The 16,108-nt window shown below is 37.4% G+C and overlaps 5 protein-coding genes across 5 annotated transcripts; 2 read left to right on the top strand and 3 right to left on the bottom strand.

Moving 5' to 3' along the window:
• Positions 1–872: 872 nt before the first annotated feature.
• Positions 873–2,316, bottom strand: GCK72_002400 (uncharacterized protein; the record flags this gene model as incomplete). The annotated part of the gene is made up of 5 exons (XM_003112212.2): positions 873–1,073; positions 1,124–1,270; positions 1,316–1,715; positions 1,758–2,058; positions 2,118–2,316. The coding sequence occupies 5 exons, from the start codon at positions 2,314–2,316 to the stop codon at positions 873–875; spliced, it is 1,248 nt and encodes a 415-aa protein (XP_003112260.2).
• Positions 2,317–2,762: 446 nt separating this feature from the next.
• GCK72_002399 (uncharacterized protein) lies at positions 2,763–5,887 on the bottom strand (the record flags this gene model as incomplete). The annotated part of the gene is made up of 4 exons (XM_053723407.1): positions 2,763–3,023; positions 3,197–4,132; positions 4,181–4,357; positions 5,723–5,887. 4 exons carry the CDS (start codon positions 5,885–5,887, stop codon positions 2,763–2,765), a joined length of 1,539 nt encoding a protein of 512 aa, XP_053592052.1.
• A 1,604-nt stretch (positions 5,888–7,491) lies between these two features.
• Positions 7,492–7,872, top strand: GCK72_002398 (uncharacterized protein; the record flags this gene model as incomplete). Its single annotated transcript, XM_053723406.1, has 1 exon — positions 7,492–7,872. The coding sequence occupies one exon, from the start codon at positions 7,492–7,494 to the stop codon at positions 7,870–7,872; it is 381 nt and encodes a 126-aa protein (XP_053592051.1).
• A 3,329-nt stretch (positions 7,873–11,201) lies between these two features.
• Positions 11,202–13,212, top strand: GCK72_002397 (uncharacterized protein; the record flags this gene model as incomplete). The annotated part of the gene is made up of 7 exons (XM_003111955.2): positions 11,202–11,327; positions 11,375–11,461; positions 11,513–11,794; positions 11,959–12,609; positions 12,653–12,907; positions 12,961–13,146; positions 13,198–13,212. The coding sequence occupies 7 exons, from the start codon at positions 11,202–11,204 to the stop codon at positions 13,210–13,212; spliced, it is 1,602 nt and encodes a 533-aa protein (XP_003112003.2).
• A 416-nt stretch (positions 13,213–13,628) lies between these two features.
• On the bottom strand, positions 13,629–16,076 carry GCK72_002396 (uncharacterized protein; the record flags this gene model as incomplete). The annotated part of the gene is made up of 7 exons (XM_003112097.2): positions 13,629–13,838; positions 13,927–14,097; positions 14,145–14,536; positions 14,704–14,899; positions 14,947–15,180; positions 15,233–15,714; positions 16,004–16,076. The coding sequence occupies 7 exons, from the start codon at positions 16,074–16,076 to the stop codon at positions 13,629–13,631; spliced, it is 1,758 nt and encodes a 585-aa protein (XP_003112145.2).
• Between the last annotated feature and the right edge of the window lie 32 nt (positions 16,077–16,108).

The following is a 16,108-nucleotide window of genomic DNA, read 5'->3' as shown; positions in this document are numbered from 1 at the left end:
TAAGCAAATTTTCAGTCATTTTTCTACCCTGAAGGAATTTGGTTTTCAGAATGAGCGATTTTTTTATTTCTCCTTTACTGGAACTATGTTAAAATACTTTTACAGAAAAAAATAGGTAACTTCTCGTAAGGGAAGGGTTCATTGAATTTGATATTTTTGAAAAAAGAAAAGTTCGGGCATCATCTAAGCCAAATTTCCAATATATCTGTGTAGGTCTCATTACTATCGGAACACTACGGACGGAGTTATGAGCGGCTACAAATAAACAGACACACTGATCTGTTGAATATTATTAGTAAAGATTGCAATATTACAGTATGATCAATGAAAAAAAGTTATTAATTAAAAGAACAAAGGTCTAGGCTTTTTCTGTGTATACAATTGAGATCATGAGTCGATTTGTGACTTATCCTCAACGAATCCCCAACGTTAGCCCTTTTCCAATTGAAAACTACGACGCCCATGAATAATTTTCCACGTGTTCCAATTCTAATACCTTCTTCTTGCTTACATTCATTCTTTTCTTCATTTTTTGTTGATTTTCCAGCCTTTGTAATCTGGACTCAACATTGTCTAGTCTTTCGTAAACATTGACCAATGCAGAGTCTACGACAGACTTTAGAAGTGTTTTGAACTCTTAAAATTCAAGAATATCTTTCAAAATAAAATGTGATACTGTTTTACTTTCCATAAATAAAATCAATAAGTACAGTGATCAGTAGAAAGAAGAAGGAGAGAAAAAAGGAGCGCAGAGACAGAAACTTTGCGGAATGGTCATCGCCGGGGAGGTAGCTTTCCTACTATACAAATACAATACATTCCTGTTCAATCTAACGAACAAGGAATGCAACTATCTGGAAATACAAATTGATTCATTGATAACAACCAAAATACACCACATGAGAATCCTTCACAAGCATGAATAAGAATGGATGGTCAGCTAGAAACTCGAGTTTCGTAGGAAAATAGACGCAATAAGGAGCACTATCATGAACTAGTCCAGTGTAGTCCGTATCGTCAACATAGTCATCATTGTATAGAAGTTCTTCCAGGCTGTGTTTCTTGAAGGTCAGCTGAAAAAAGAATTTTCACTTATTTGTATTCGACTCTCATCTGAACTCACCTCAAATTGAGATTTGTGAACAAAAGATGGAATACTTCCATAAACTTTTTCTGAGATAGTATCATATAATTCTTTCTCGATTCCTATTGATCTCATAAAACTCGCCAAATCGGTTTCCATATTTATATTGAATCTTGGCAGCGCAATCTGAAAATGAAATATTTTTCTAATTTAAATTGAGAACGTTTTTACATTGACCAACTTCTTCTCGGCAGTGCTGATCAACTGATAAAGTTTTTCTCCATTCTTCAGATTCTTCAAAGCGTTTCTCAGTCCAAATCGAATTTTCGGCAGAAAAATGTGCAATGAAATGTGTTGTCTCATCTGGATTTCTATCATTTGAAACGTATCATCTTCCGAAAAATGATGTTGATGTGCACGCCATTCCATAAAACCCATAGTTTGGGGAGAACTTTCAGTACTATAAAAAGTTCGTTTCGATGTGAAAAATTTATGAATTATTTCATCGAATATTGGATTATAGTTTATCGAATTGACAATCATCTCATCTGATTCAAATTCGATAAATTTCAGTTTTGTTGATAGGAAATCTTTGAAGACATTTTCCTCTAATCCATGGTATCCCTCGTTTCTGAAATCGTATGAACTTTACTTGAAAAGAAAACTGACTCACCTGTACAAATGTTGTATTGTTGGGTCATTTTCCTTTCCATCGATTCTTTTAATTTCATACCACAAAACTGATGCTCTTACAACGCTCAATAGATCAACAAAGTATTCAGTCATGTCATCTGGAGTGCCTCCTTCCAAAAACAGCTTCGCCCATTTCAATCGAAGTTGCGGAGTAGCAGATTTGAAAAATGGATGAATAGCAAGGATAATGGACACTGGAGAAATAATAAATGATTCGGAAATGTCAATTGTGTTTAAAAGATGAGTTGCCAAATTCAATTCCAATTGAGATTTCGGTGTTGCTGAAATACTATTATTAAGAGATACATACTGATACATTTTTTGGAAAAAAGTTACTTACGCGTTTGTTCTGCTTTTTCTAGTTCTTTCTGAACTTTCAATTTATCTTCTAAATCTCGCAGTCTTGATTCAAGCGCCTTTACTTTTTCATTGAGAGGTTTCATGCACTCTTTGATAGTTGACTTCAGCATAATTTTGAACATGTCAGATTCATAATACTTGCTCACCAAAGACGATAAAACATCTTCATTCTCCATCATTTTACAAGTTAAAAATCAATGAAAACTGAAAAGAGAGAAAACCGTAATAAGAAAAGAGAAGGAGAGAAAGAGAAAAGAGACTTTGCGAGACATTTTCGGGCGAGGAAAAGAGAGAAAACCGTAATAAGAGAAGAGAAGGAGAGAAAGAGAAAAGAGACTTTGCGAAACATTTTCGGGCGAGGAATGTACACTACAGTTGTAATGCTTTCAATACAACAACAATAAAAAGAAGTACCCTGAACTCTACCCATAGATGAAATTCGTCAGTGCGAGAGGATAAACAATTTTAAGATACAGAATCGAAATTTTCTGAAAACTTCGAAATAAGAATTCAGAAAAATCAAAAGAATTTGAATTGGAAGAATCAGAACGAGAAAAAATGGGTCAGAATACAGCAAAAGAGGACAATTAAAGGGAAATAAGAAGAATATGGATTCGAGAAATACTCAATCGTCTAACTCGAAAATCCCGATTGAGAAATTGTTCACTTCGTTTCCATCAAAATGAATGTCTTCTTTTCTGCCGCTATTGTATTTCTTCCAGGTTCCATCTTCCTTCACATATCCAATTGCATGAGCTATCTTGTTTTCTATGGATTTTGTAGTGAACATACGGAGTTTGTAGAAGACGATTCCTCCTTTAATAGAAGTGAGTTCCAGCGGCAACATTTGAATAGTCGGTTTTTCTTCCGTGTCGAAGTGAACAAACTGAAAGAAAATCTTGCGTATTGCAAAATACCACCGGCGATTCTTTTTATTCTTGGTGAAACTATTACGAAGAGTGTTTTAGACATGATTTTTCATCCTAGAACAGCTTTAGATTCCTATTTTTCTGTTTGTTTTTAGAATAAATCAAAATTAAATGACTAGTTTCAACTCACCAAGTGTTTCGGAATCGTCACAAGTTCCACGTCTTCTACTTTTAAAACTTTGTTCGATATGTTTCGATTAGTCAGAACCAAAACAAACGTATCAACCGTCTCCAGCACATCTTTCTTGTGGCGATTGAACCGAAAAGAGAACATATTTCTCAGTGAACCAATATTATTAATGATATGAATGAGCAAGTACTCTGTCATTCCTCCCATTTCTTCCATGATCGTCTTTTGTCCATATTGTTTTCCATCCAACATTTCAAATAATATCGAGCTGTTTATTCTTCTATCCGGGTATTGAGCAGCCACGTGGAAGGCACAGGAAAATACGAGCAGGGCAAATTCAGAGCCTTTTTGTGGACTCAACCGAAATCCTCGGACTGCGTCAGAAATCTGATTGTGTGCTAGACATAGCTCGAGGACACTTGTCAAGAAGCAGGAACTTCTGTGATATGTGAATGTGCCATTGGCTGGCTTCTTCTCAAGAGACGAATATATCAGTCGTTCTATAAGTCCATCTTCGAAAGCATCACTATCCTCGATTTTCAACAGCATTTCAGGCAATGACGAGTAAAATAATTGTCTTTGAGATGTTTTGGTTTTTTTCGCCTTCTTAATGTAATTCTTCACGATTTTGAACATTCCATGTCTCATCAACGATTTGATACCAGATTGAGAAGAGGTTAGGAAATCCAATAGGTCCAATAGAATTCCGATGAGCGTATTGTTATCAGCCTGATCAAGTAAATTTAATACCCGTTGAACATGATACTCCGATCTTGGCCGTCTCATCATATCTTGGCTGTTTCTCTTCATCGCTTCTGTGTCGTTATGGATCTTCCAATTTCCCATTATTTTCTCACAAAGTTCGAAGATATCGGATTTTTCATCCAGAATCTCTCTTGTCTCTCCAACCATGGTGAACACAAGGAACATTGAACTCTGCAAACAATATTGTTTCAAACAATAATGATAGAGATCAGAACTCACCTTTTGGCAGAAAAAGAGGTTTCTCAATTCCTGATTCGATTCCATCTTGTTCACTATCGGCTTCAATAACGCGCACAACCCATTAAGCTGTTCAATTGTGAAATGGTCTTGATAGACGTTGTCATATTCTTCACCGAATACTATGATCTGTCTCTTCATATCTTCCAACCTGTTTTCCTGTAAATTATTATCAGTTACCTGTCGGTTAACGCAGTCTAACGGCTTCTTAACCTCATTTTCTACACTACCCTTCTGAGTTTTCCAGGTTCTCAAAATGATTCAGACTACCGAGGTCTCAGGATTAAATGTACTAAATAGGGAACAACTTATTTGGCTTGAGACTGAGAGACCTTGTTCTACACCAGAATTATCTATTCACCTAAGCAAACGAAAAATCTCACCCACAGATCTAATTTTTTGATTTCAAAACGTTTTGGGCAAAGTTGGGTTTATGAATGGAGACCTGCAATGTCTAGAACAGAAAACACAAGTTGAACTACAACACAACAAGTTGAACTATAGCAGATTTTGCTCAGATGTAGATCTTTGCTTGTACAGTTCTAGAACATTTGATTTTGGGTATGGAATAAAAAAAACTAGAAAGAAACTTATAAAAACAGATTGAAAAGAGCATTTCAACCACTCGAAGAACATTTCTGAAATGGGAATGACCAAGAATGAAACTCAGGGATATCTTCGATATTTTCATGGAAGGCTCTATAACAAAACCAATAATTTTAGCTGCCCATTTTGAGATTCCATTTTTCGATTTTTCAGGTTGAACCACTTCGAGATATCATAACTCGGTCAATTCAAGAGCTAGCTTCCCAAACTAAAGTGTAATCGCTTTCAATTTTTTTTCAATTTTCAATTTTTCATGCGGAAAATTGACAAAAAGGCACTCATATTATTCTATGAGAAAAGTCTAAGTTCATCTTAGTACACCTTTAATCAAATTTGGAAAAAAAATTGAAAAAAATTGAAAAAAAATCCCCCCAAAAAGACGGGCCTGACGGGCCGGGCCGGGCCTGAAGTTTTGAAAAAAAAAGCCCGACCCGGCCCGGCCCTTGACAAGTATGGTTAAATGAGGGAAACCGGGGTATTGTTTCATTCTGAATCAAAATATTTGTTCAAAACTTATTACAACAATACATGATATTTCTACTTTAATAAACTTTTCTTAAATAGAAAAGTTAACACGAACAGGATTTCAGAGAGGTATTGACCAGGAAGTAGTCACTGTTTGATTTAGTATAGAGAAACTTATAGAGCTTGTAATGGAGCCACATATTGTAGCATAATTACAAATTATGGTTAGGATGTAGAACAAATGTGAAAATCTAGTTCTGGAACAACGAAACTATGTGACAATGTAACCCCGTTTCAATATCTCAAAATAATTCATTCTGAACTAAAACTGCTACTTTTGATGAATTTCTGGCGAGAAAACTTCGTGCTCATTTTGACGAAAATAGAATAGAGTTGTATGAACATCAAAGTATTGAAAAGTATAGAAAGTATAGAAAATATTGTTTCTCTTACCTTCTTTCTTTCTACATCATAATGTTCTTCATCCCCAACGATTCCTCGCACTTCTTCCTCTGTTTCAGACGGTTGCTGAGGTGGTGAGCTGGCTGAAGGTTGGCGTTCGGAGAGTGCTGGTGTAGTTGTAGGGGAAGGTGCGAATGGTTTGACTGAATCGGACATTACTGGAAAAGAAATGATAAAGGACTTCATTTTGAAAGGGTAGAAAAAAAAACTGATAGAATGGGATGAAAATAAAATCCAGGATCTATGATGGAATGCTCTTTTTATTTTGAAGCAAGGCGAGAGAAGCGAGAGAGGTTTTCAGGCTTCGGCTTCTGTCATAGAATTTAGTATAAAAACTCTTTGACAAAGTCCCCTGCACAAAAAAAGAAGAGAACAGAAAGCTGGTCAAATTTGAAAAAAACTAGAAGAATGAATGAAAGAATAACAGTTTTTCAAAACTCACTGACAAACTGGGATGGCGAATCCGCGGGTGATAAAGACCGATGAGAATTCAAGATCTTGCTTGGCTTATCAAAAAACCAAGATCAAGGAGAAAAATTGATGTTTCGGGTCTGTTATCACTTGAAATCCTCATCAAAGTTGCTCATAATTTGGCTTTTTAACGTCGGCTGGAAGGATTCCATCGTTGAACCAAAAACATAACGACCATCTGAAAATATGGAGTTTTTTGTTGTCAACTTCACTTAACCTTTTCCAACAGATGATTGGTTGTAATTAGTGATCAAGCTAGATAAATTTCATCCGTTTTACTAGTAACTAATTAGGCGCGATTGATCAGTTTCCACCAGTGCATGTTTTTTCGCAGCTCTCTGCCGACTTCTCAAATCAGCAAATAAGGCGTTTCGAATAACTGCTATATTAGTCATAGACATTCACCATAATTTTTTAGTGCAGATAGCTGGAGCATTCTGAAACTTAGGATCGACTCAAAATTCTGTTTAAAGTCATTCACAGTTTGTTTTCCTTTTATATAATACTGGCCACAAAGAATGCGACACATGCAGTTTTTAGTTGAAAATGGTCAACTTTGTGATTGTGAGACGGCCTCCCTGATTGTATCATAGAATTTTCTGTTTATGGAATGTATAGATCACAAGTGGATCTTCATTTTTGTACTTGACAACTTTTGCGTACGGGCACATCCTAAGAAGTTATCAATCGTCAAAGTATTTTCTCGTAAATGTTGCCTTTATTCAGTCATAATGGGCTCGCTTGGCGGTTTTTGTGATGATTATTTTTTGTGATCAGTCGGCATATGAGAAAAAATAAAAATTGGTTCAGATAGATTGAATAAAAAAGACATTTTCTGTCAAAACTCGAGATTCAATTATGTGATTGAAGAAAATAAGAACGGGGTCCTACTGTAGCATGTATGTTTATGCCGATATACGATAAATAGGCCTTGTCTGAGAATACTTGTTTATGAGATAGAGATAGTCTCCCTATTTTTCAGTGAGAAAATCTTCAAAAACAATGCTACAATTATCGCCAGCGGCACTATAAACTAAGAAAAAGTTCAAAATTCTTTCTCGTAAACAAAAATAATTTAATGACAGGTTAGATATCGGGAATTTTCAAATTATTCACACCAATAGCTCAATAATTCGAAATTCTGCTCGGTGTTTCCCGGAGTCGTGGAAATTTTTCAGTAGTTTCTATGACATGTTTCTGCTTTGATTACCTTGCGACACAACTTTCCCTTTTCTTTTTCTTTTTCTTTTTAGAATAGTTGCTCCCAGATCATTGATTTCTCTTCTACAATGGCGTTTAATCGCTCTGCTCCCAAACGGAAGCAGACTTTTTCGGAGGACGATCTTCCACTACAATTTGTACCATATAAAGCATATAAGGAACTTTACGATAATTTCGTCGTCCTCATTTCCCTGGTCAACCAGCTGCGTGGAGCAATCATTGATTCGGGACAAAACAAACTGGCTCTCGTAGTGGGCGAATCGTGCGAGTTACTTGCTGATATGTCTCAAATTGCCGATCGGCTCTTTCAGAACCTTTTTTTCCGCTTCCGATTATCATGCTTTCATCGACACCTCTTCGAAGATTCCTCGAGTCCCAGCACCTATTGCTCCGGTCGCAACAATCAACTCCTTGGACATCGCGCGAGAAGCTGCCAAGCTTCTCGATAAAGCTACACGAGTTGTTATTGAGCGGATGGACAACCCGAATCAGGAATCTCAGTATCTCGATTTCTTTCAGAAACTAGCCTTTGCCAATCGTCTCCCACCTCCCAAGAAAGCCCACCGGCACCAATGTTCGTCGAAGTTTTGTCCTCTGAAACTACAATTCGACTCTTCTACTGACCGGGACAATTTTCTTCTTGGCTATCACAAAATGTGTTGTTTATCCATTCGCTTCTTCTTCATCTCCATCCCTTTCTAGTAATTGCCTTCATCCTTCCTCTTCCTCTTTTCAGTCTGACATTGGTATAAATATCCTTCTTTCTAACATTCGAGGTGTCCCCAGTCTTACTGATATTTCTGTTCTTATTGAACTTTTCATCGCTTCTTCCCACGACATTATTGCACTTACCGAGACCTTTCTTAATGATTCCACCCCTTCTTCTCTTTTCACCTCTCGTGAGATTTCCATATTCCGCTGCGATCTTCACCAATCCCCACCAACTTAGACAACCACTACCCTTTGCATCAATCTGAAATTGCTTCTTGTCTTGTCTCTCCCTCATCCTCTAGTTTTAACCATCCTAAATTCTCTCCATTTACTGTAATCCTTGTTTATCGCCCTCCCGATTGCAAATCCTCCGAACTCTCCTCTCTCATAGCTCTATCCTCCGCCGTAGTAATTGGGGACTTTAATCTCCCATCTATTGACTGGCATGATACTTCATCCAGACATCCTTTTTCTGACTTTTTAGTGTCTGAAGGACTTTCTCAACTTGTTGACTTTCCTATCTTTCAGCAAAAAAAATCAGATGGAAGACGGTGCAATGTTTAGTCCCCCATACCTCAGCCGTCGGTAACGGATCCGTACGCGATTACATATACCATCCGCGTGCGAGACAATCGCTTTTCCGCGCAAAAGTACTGAGCCGTATTCTATCCGTTCGCGATTTTTGAAAACGGACCGTACGCGACTGGGCAGTCGTAAAAATAGCCGTAACGGATCAGTTACGGATCAGAAACCTGGTCCATCCGCATACGGTTGAACCGCACTTTACCTGTGTATATTCTGGAATTCCATATATTTCCCATCAAGGTCGAATCGTCAATAAAGACTCCGAGAAAGCCTCCATCTTTACTACTACCTTCTCATCCAATTAAAAATAATAATTTTGAGAAAAAATTTTTTCGCTCGAAAAATTTTGGTTTCCAACTTTTGCCCAATTTTTTAAAATGTTTTTTGATTATAAAACAGTAACAATTTGCGAGTTTGAGTTGAATTTTCATGAAACATTAAATTTAGAATTTCATTAATTCAATTACAGCTGTTTCAAAATCAAAAAAACATGAAAAATTAGGCAAAAATTGGAAACCAAAATTTTTCGAGTGAAAAAAATTCGAAAAAATTTTTTCTCAAAATTATTATTTCTAATTATAATTTAATTAATTATAAGATTGTTAATAAACATGATACGCATCTTTTCCCACAATTTTCAACAAATTTGAACCATTTTTCGATGAGTTATGGCGATTTAGCCGAGCATACCATTTTGGATTTCTGGAGCTGTAGCACGGTGATTAAGATTCACAGAAGCATTTTAACATTATATTTTGTTTTTATAAACGCTGCTCAACATTTTGGACTCAAAAAATCATAGGGTCCAGTTCAAAAATAACAAGTTTTTTTTCCGGATTTTCAAATCAAGATCAGGAAAAATCGATAATATGGAGGTATACTCACTTATGCTCGCTACTGTATCTCCTCGTGGGTTCCCCAAGGATCGGTGTCGGGCCCTCGTCTCTTATGGATCTACCCACGAAGAAAACTTGCCTACCCACGAACGCAAAATAATGCATTTTTATGGCACAAAAATGCAAAAAATGCATTAAATTGCATTCGTGAATAGAATTAAATTACATTAAATGGTACAAGTTTTCTTCGTGGGTAAATCCATTACTCTTGTTCATAAACGATTTGTTTCTCAGCTTGAACGATATTCCTCACCTGCATGTGGCAGCTTATGCTGATGATATTAAGATCTACTCATTGATTTAGTCTCCACCTGGGCTGAATACATTTTCCTTCCTCCTGCCCGTTCCAAGTCTGGTCTGCTGCGCTTTGGCTCGCTCAACCCTCATCATCCGTTTCTTATTGCGGGTTCTCCCATTCCTGACTCCAACTCCGTCGTGATCTTGGCCTTTTTGTTGAGCCTGATCTCAAATTTCATGCACACATTAATAGAACCGTGGCTCTAGCCCCTCTTCGTTCCACCCATATCTTAAAATCCTTCAAGTCAAATAACCCTGCTTTCTACTCCTTCTTATTTAAAACTTACGTTTTTCCTATCCTTGAGTATTGTTCTGTTATTTTCTGCCTGCCCTCCTCATCTCGTCTCACTGGACGTCTGGAATCCACCCTCAGAGTATTTTTTCAAAACACTCCAGCGTTGCAACATCTCGTTTTCTTCCTACACACATCGTTTGGAACTCCTCTCTATGCACTCCATTAGACACCGTAGACTCAAAGCACAATTACTCCTACTATACAAATTTGTTACTGGCGCATCTCACATTCCCTTCCTTAATACCTATGTCAGACTGTCAAATTCTCCCAGAAGACCCATGACTCTTATCTATCTCTCCCCACTGTCTGATAATTTCTTCTTTTTTACTATTCCATATTGGAATGCGATTACCTGCAATGTAAATTATGTTCTTTCCCCCCCCCCCCCCCCCCCTCACAGTTTATTACTTCATAACATGGTTTCGAACAAAACTATGCGACAGTTTTTTCGAGATTTGCCCTGGTTCTCGAGAAATTGGATGATCACTTCATCCCCATTCAAAAATCCCTCACGTACAAATCTTCAGTAATTTCTCATTTTTCGTGACATTCCACGTTTGATGACGTAATATGCCTTTAAAATCATCCTAGGAGACCGTGTAGAGTGAAAAACTTTTTTTTCTGAAAATAATACCTGAAAATGAAAAAAAAGGAACGACTGGAAAGAAGTTACAACGATATAACAGTATTTTAATGACCAAAAAGTTATCAACTAAAAGAACGAAGATCTAGGCTTTTTCTGTGTATAGATCAAATATTGAAATCATGAGTCGATTTGTGACTTATCCTCAACGAATCCTCAACGTTAGCCCTTTTCCAATTGAAAACTGCAACGTCCATGAATAATCTCCTCGAACAATTTTCCACGTGTTCCAATTCTAGAATCAGATAAGAATTACAAAGGAAGGTTATTCTAATAAAAACTCACCAAATATCGTTCATTTCACAACTCACAGAGCATCCACACTGCACTCGAATCGGCAGTTTATTTTCAATGAATTCCGCAGTTTCCGAAGATAAATGGCTCGTGGATCAAAAGTTTTATCATGGATTCTTGCCTAGAGAAGATTTGCCGTATGTGCTCAAAAGAAAAGGAGACTATATTTTCAGAGTTACTGAGGTCAGATTTCTGGATTTTTGAAATTTTAGAAGACGGTTAAATTTCAGAGAAAAGTGGGAAAAGAGACGAAAAGAGATATTGTTCTGAGTGTCGCGTGGCCGAGTACTCCTGCTCCATTGCTCTCGGCGAAGGATGTAAGATCAATAAGAGAGGAGTTTCCAAGGAATGTATTATTGGAATTTCAGATCAAGAACTTTCTAATCGAACGGAATGCCAACTCCGTTTGGCTTGAATCGACAGTGAGACTCGCTTCACTCGAATCGTTGCACAATCATTATAAAAATACTGATATAGTCGCTCAAAACAAGGAAAAATTCAAAATTATTCGTCCGATCTATTTGTTTTCTTGGGAATTCAAACATTCTCAGATCGTTCTTGTCAAAAAAGTTGGTCAAGGAGCATATGGAGAAGTGTTTCACGGAAAAGTCAAGAGAGGAACCAAGACGTTCGATGCGGCTATCAAAGCGGTTAGTTGCTGGAAGCGGATGTTTAGAGTGACCCAGAATCTGAAATATTAGGTTATCTAGATTTAATTTGCTTATTAGTTCCCTGGAGTTTGAGAAATTCTACTTGCTTTGATTAAGATCCAACTCCCTCTTGGAATATTCCTAAAACCTTTCTTGATTTTCAGATGCGAAGTGATCTAGAGGCAGCAGACGAAAAAATGAAAGAAGTAATGGCGGAAGCTCGTCTCATGAGAAGTCTCAATCATCCGAATATCGTTCGTTGTCGTGGAATTGCAGTTCTTGAACAACCTGTTTATATAGTCATTGATTTCATCACTGGTGGAGGACTCGACTCATTTCTCAAAAAGAATGGAAAGACTCTTTCAATGGATGAGAAGAATAAAATGGCGATTTCAGCAGCTTGGGGAATTGAATATATGCACTCGAATGATATTATTCATAGAGATATCGCTGCAAGAAACTGTTTATACGACAAAAAGAATCTTGTGAAACTCTCGGATTTCGGTCTTTCCAGGAAAGGAAGTGTCTATAAAATGAAGAAAGCAATGAAGATGCCAACGAAGTGGCTGGCTCCTGAATCACTCACAACATTCACTTTTTCTCGTGCTTCTGATACGTACACGTATGGAGTCCTTCTCTATGAAATTTATACTTGTCAAGAGCCGTACTTTGGAGTGAATGCTGCTGAAGCACGACGGCTGGTTCTCTCTGGAGCTTTCCCTAACTTTTCGAAGCACTCGCCTCCTGAATTGACAGATATCGTTCGCAAATGTATATATCAGTTGGATCCATTGAAAAGAGCTTCAATGAAAGACGTGAGATTCCAGGGTGTTTTTCATTTTGAAGTTATGTTTTCAGGTTGTAAAAAAGTTGGAAGCGTGGTTAGAAGTAGAGTTGGTTCTCGATGAAGATCAGAAACCAGAAATCGAGCATCCAGAATCGAATCGAAACAATGTCAACTCAAAATCTCCAGCAATCGAACATCCTGCTCCAGCTGGCCAGATGGCATCACTTCCACAGCCACATCCAATTCCACCTCCGACGAGTGCTCCGCCCCCTCCAATTAAGAGAGAAGAGGAAGCTGTGAAGAAGAGTGTGAAGAGAAAGGAAGCGGTATGATTACTTCATTACTTGCAAAGGGGAATATGATTTCTTTCTCTTTCCAGAAAAGAGACAGTTCAATCGAAACTTCGAACTCCAAATCTAAAGAAGTTAAACCCGATGGTCCTCTACCAGTAGAACCAATGTCAGTTGCCAACAAAATGATGTCGAGTGCAAAAAGAGGGAGTGATGAATTATTGTTGACACCTCCAGATGAAGAGACAAAACCATCATCGAAAGAAACTGAATCCGTGAGTTATACTGCTTATAAGAAAAACTTTAATTGCGTTTGACTTTTTCAGGATGATCAGAAGTAAATCCCGTCCAAATTTTCTATGACTTGTTCTTTTTTCCTGAGTAAAAGGTTTTTCTTTGTTCAGTGAAGTGTTGTTTTTTCTTTTGTCATTGGTTCAGAGAACGATGGGATATGTAATCTAAATAGAAAATCGTTTACCTGACTATTAGTCTCATGTTGTTAATCAAAAGTTTAAAAAGAGTTCGCTCGAAAATCTCAACATTTTATTACCATGCATTGAATCAATAGAAATAAGGCTCATAGAATTTACAAAGGCATTTTGATTGGGGGAGTAATATGGGAAACCCGGTATAATAGGCATCTGAATAACACAGATAAAGCACTCATTCGAAATAAAGAATGTCATGAAAAAGTCAGTTACCTAGTCATGAGAATACACGAATTATGAGTTCAGTTCCTAAATAAGATAATTATTAATTAGTCAATATAATCTCGATGTTGCTCTAAAATACGTTTTTCAAATTGAATTTTATGAGTTGGGGGCGGAGTTTCGTTTGTTTCCGGAGGAGCTGGGGGTTCTGGAGCCGGTTCTTTTGGTACTGGAATTCTCGTTTGATCTTTTTTCCCATCGGAGCCAGATTGACGTTCCGTGTGAATTTGAGCAAAGCAGTCAGCCATGTATTCAGCCTGAAAATTAAATGAAATCCATAGGTTTCAACCATAATCCGATCTTATAAATTTTGCTCTTTTCACGAGCTTCGTTTTTTAAACTCACAAATCCAGTTTCAAGCTTGACATATTTTGACTTCTTCCTCCTCGTTTCTTCTCCATTTTCTGCTCCATTCGACTCGTCACCATCTCTCAAATACTCGAATGAAAACGCAGTTCCTTCGTCACAAACTCTGAAGTCTTGAATACGATCCCACTCGATTTCCATTGCGTTTCCCTGAAATAAATCACAATTTCATCTGATAAATACTTCTAAATCCTTACGTCTTCCGGACATTTCAAAAGAAGATTCGCAAATCTGATAACCATGATAACAGTCTGTCGTCTCTTCCTCAAAATACAAACACTGGGAGGGAATGTAACCTGATTGTATCCTTCCAATTCCCGTGCCATTTCCAGAAACTCATCCATATTCTCCTCGTTTTGAATAGCTTTCAACTGGTAATTCTTTCTCGTTGTTATCACTTTTCCACTATGCAAATCAGCGATTGCTTGGAAGAAACAGAACTGTTTGAACATCATATCTCGTTTACAAAGTGTCCTTTCTCTATCGATATCGAATAAAAATTTTCGGAAGAGGAGGCAAGAAGACGATGCAGATGAATAGTTATGAGTGTATAGTTCGTGGACACTCTCACTTTCATTCACTTTTCGTTCTGAAATTCAATTTGTTTTTCTTTTGAAAAATAACAATAATACTGACGAAAAAAGAGAGACTCATTTCAGAAATTGTTTCCTAATTTTAAAATTTGGTCAACTTCTGGCTAGGGTATTTTTCATTCATCGAAAGAAAAAATCCGCTTCTTCTTCGATTACCACTCACCAAAAGAATTATCCAACAACTCGAAAATAGCACAAGCCGCTGCAGCTTCTCGACTCATTTGCAATCTTCGATGAGCTGATGTATAGAATAATGAAGCTGAAATACTCCGTCTTGTTCTAATTGACATTGCTGTAGCATTCGGAAGCATCAATCGAATCTCCACTTCGCACATTGGATCACATTCCATCAAGAACTTCTGGAACATTTGAACTGTTTGGAAGTCAGAAGCCTTTATTAACCAACCTGCACCAGATCCGATTCCGCAATCACTCTAATCGTACAAATCTTCTCTAAATACTGTTCCAAGCCTCTTCTTCTCTGATCTAGTTCTTGTTCATTTAACCTGAATATTCGTTTTCCCGGAAGTCGAGGAAACGAATAATCATAAAAATGTCGTTTGAGTGCCGAATGAAGTTCAACAAACTCCGAATATCTTCTTGAACCAAGTTGACGACCTGCCATATGGATATTGAACACCTGCAATACGATGGAATTAGGTCATCAGCTGAAGCATCTCTTGACTACTGACCGTATACCTCTCCAAAGCATCATTCACTTTGTTATACGAGGGGATCGTGACTGGAAGTGACCTATTTTCCGTATAATCGTGTCCATAAGCCATCGAACTCTCTTCTCCATAATCAAACCTATCCATATCGGGGTCTTCTACAGAAACTACAATCATTGTCAATTCATTTCCTCCATTCTTTATCATATCTACAACATTTCGATGCGCTGCTCCTTCCACGTGTAATCCATTCACTTCCAGTATTCGATCTCCCTTCCGAAGACCTGCCGTATCAGCAGCACCTCTATGCAATACAGCACTAACATGTTGTAATGGAGCATACAATTCTCCATTTAGACTTCTCAATTGTCCTCCTTCGCTGACTTGTCCTTTTACATTAAAACCGAATCCCGTATCTGATTTCACTATTTTAACGACGTGTGGTCTTGGATTGAAGAGAATTGGAGGAGATGATGATGATGATGCAGTGTCAGAATGAGAAGCTGAAAACGGAGAAGATGAAGAATAAATAGACTGAGAAGATATGGGCGGATAAAAAAAGAAGATGACATTTTTTGGACTCTTGAGATGGGAATCTTGGAAATGCTAATTTTCCAACTTTGCCTTTTCATAACTAAAACATTTGGCAACTTTTAGGTGCTACCTTCATCCCAGGTGAGTTGGAGATTTTTGTGATCACAAAATGCTGGAAACGTCACAGTTGCTTTCATCATCAGACATCCACATGAGACTACAGTACTCCAACTATAAAATCACTAGTATCAAACTCACAATTCCTCGAATTGATGTGCTCATCTGACGTCGTTTGTGATTCATCTGAATCGTAATCATATGCTTGCATCATCTCTCTGAAAAGAATTCAATCAATACTTGAAA

The sequence above is a fragment of the Caenorhabditis remanei genome, chromosome I, assembly GCF_010183535.1.
Source record: "Caenorhabditis remanei strain PX506 chromosome I, whole genome shotgun sequence".
Lineage (NCBI taxonomy): Eukaryota > Metazoa > Nematoda > Chromadorea > Rhabditida > Rhabditidae > Caenorhabditis > Caenorhabditis remanei.
The sequence above is the reverse complement of the archived record's forward strand: the minus strand, read 5'-3'. Positions and strand labels throughout refer to the sequence as shown.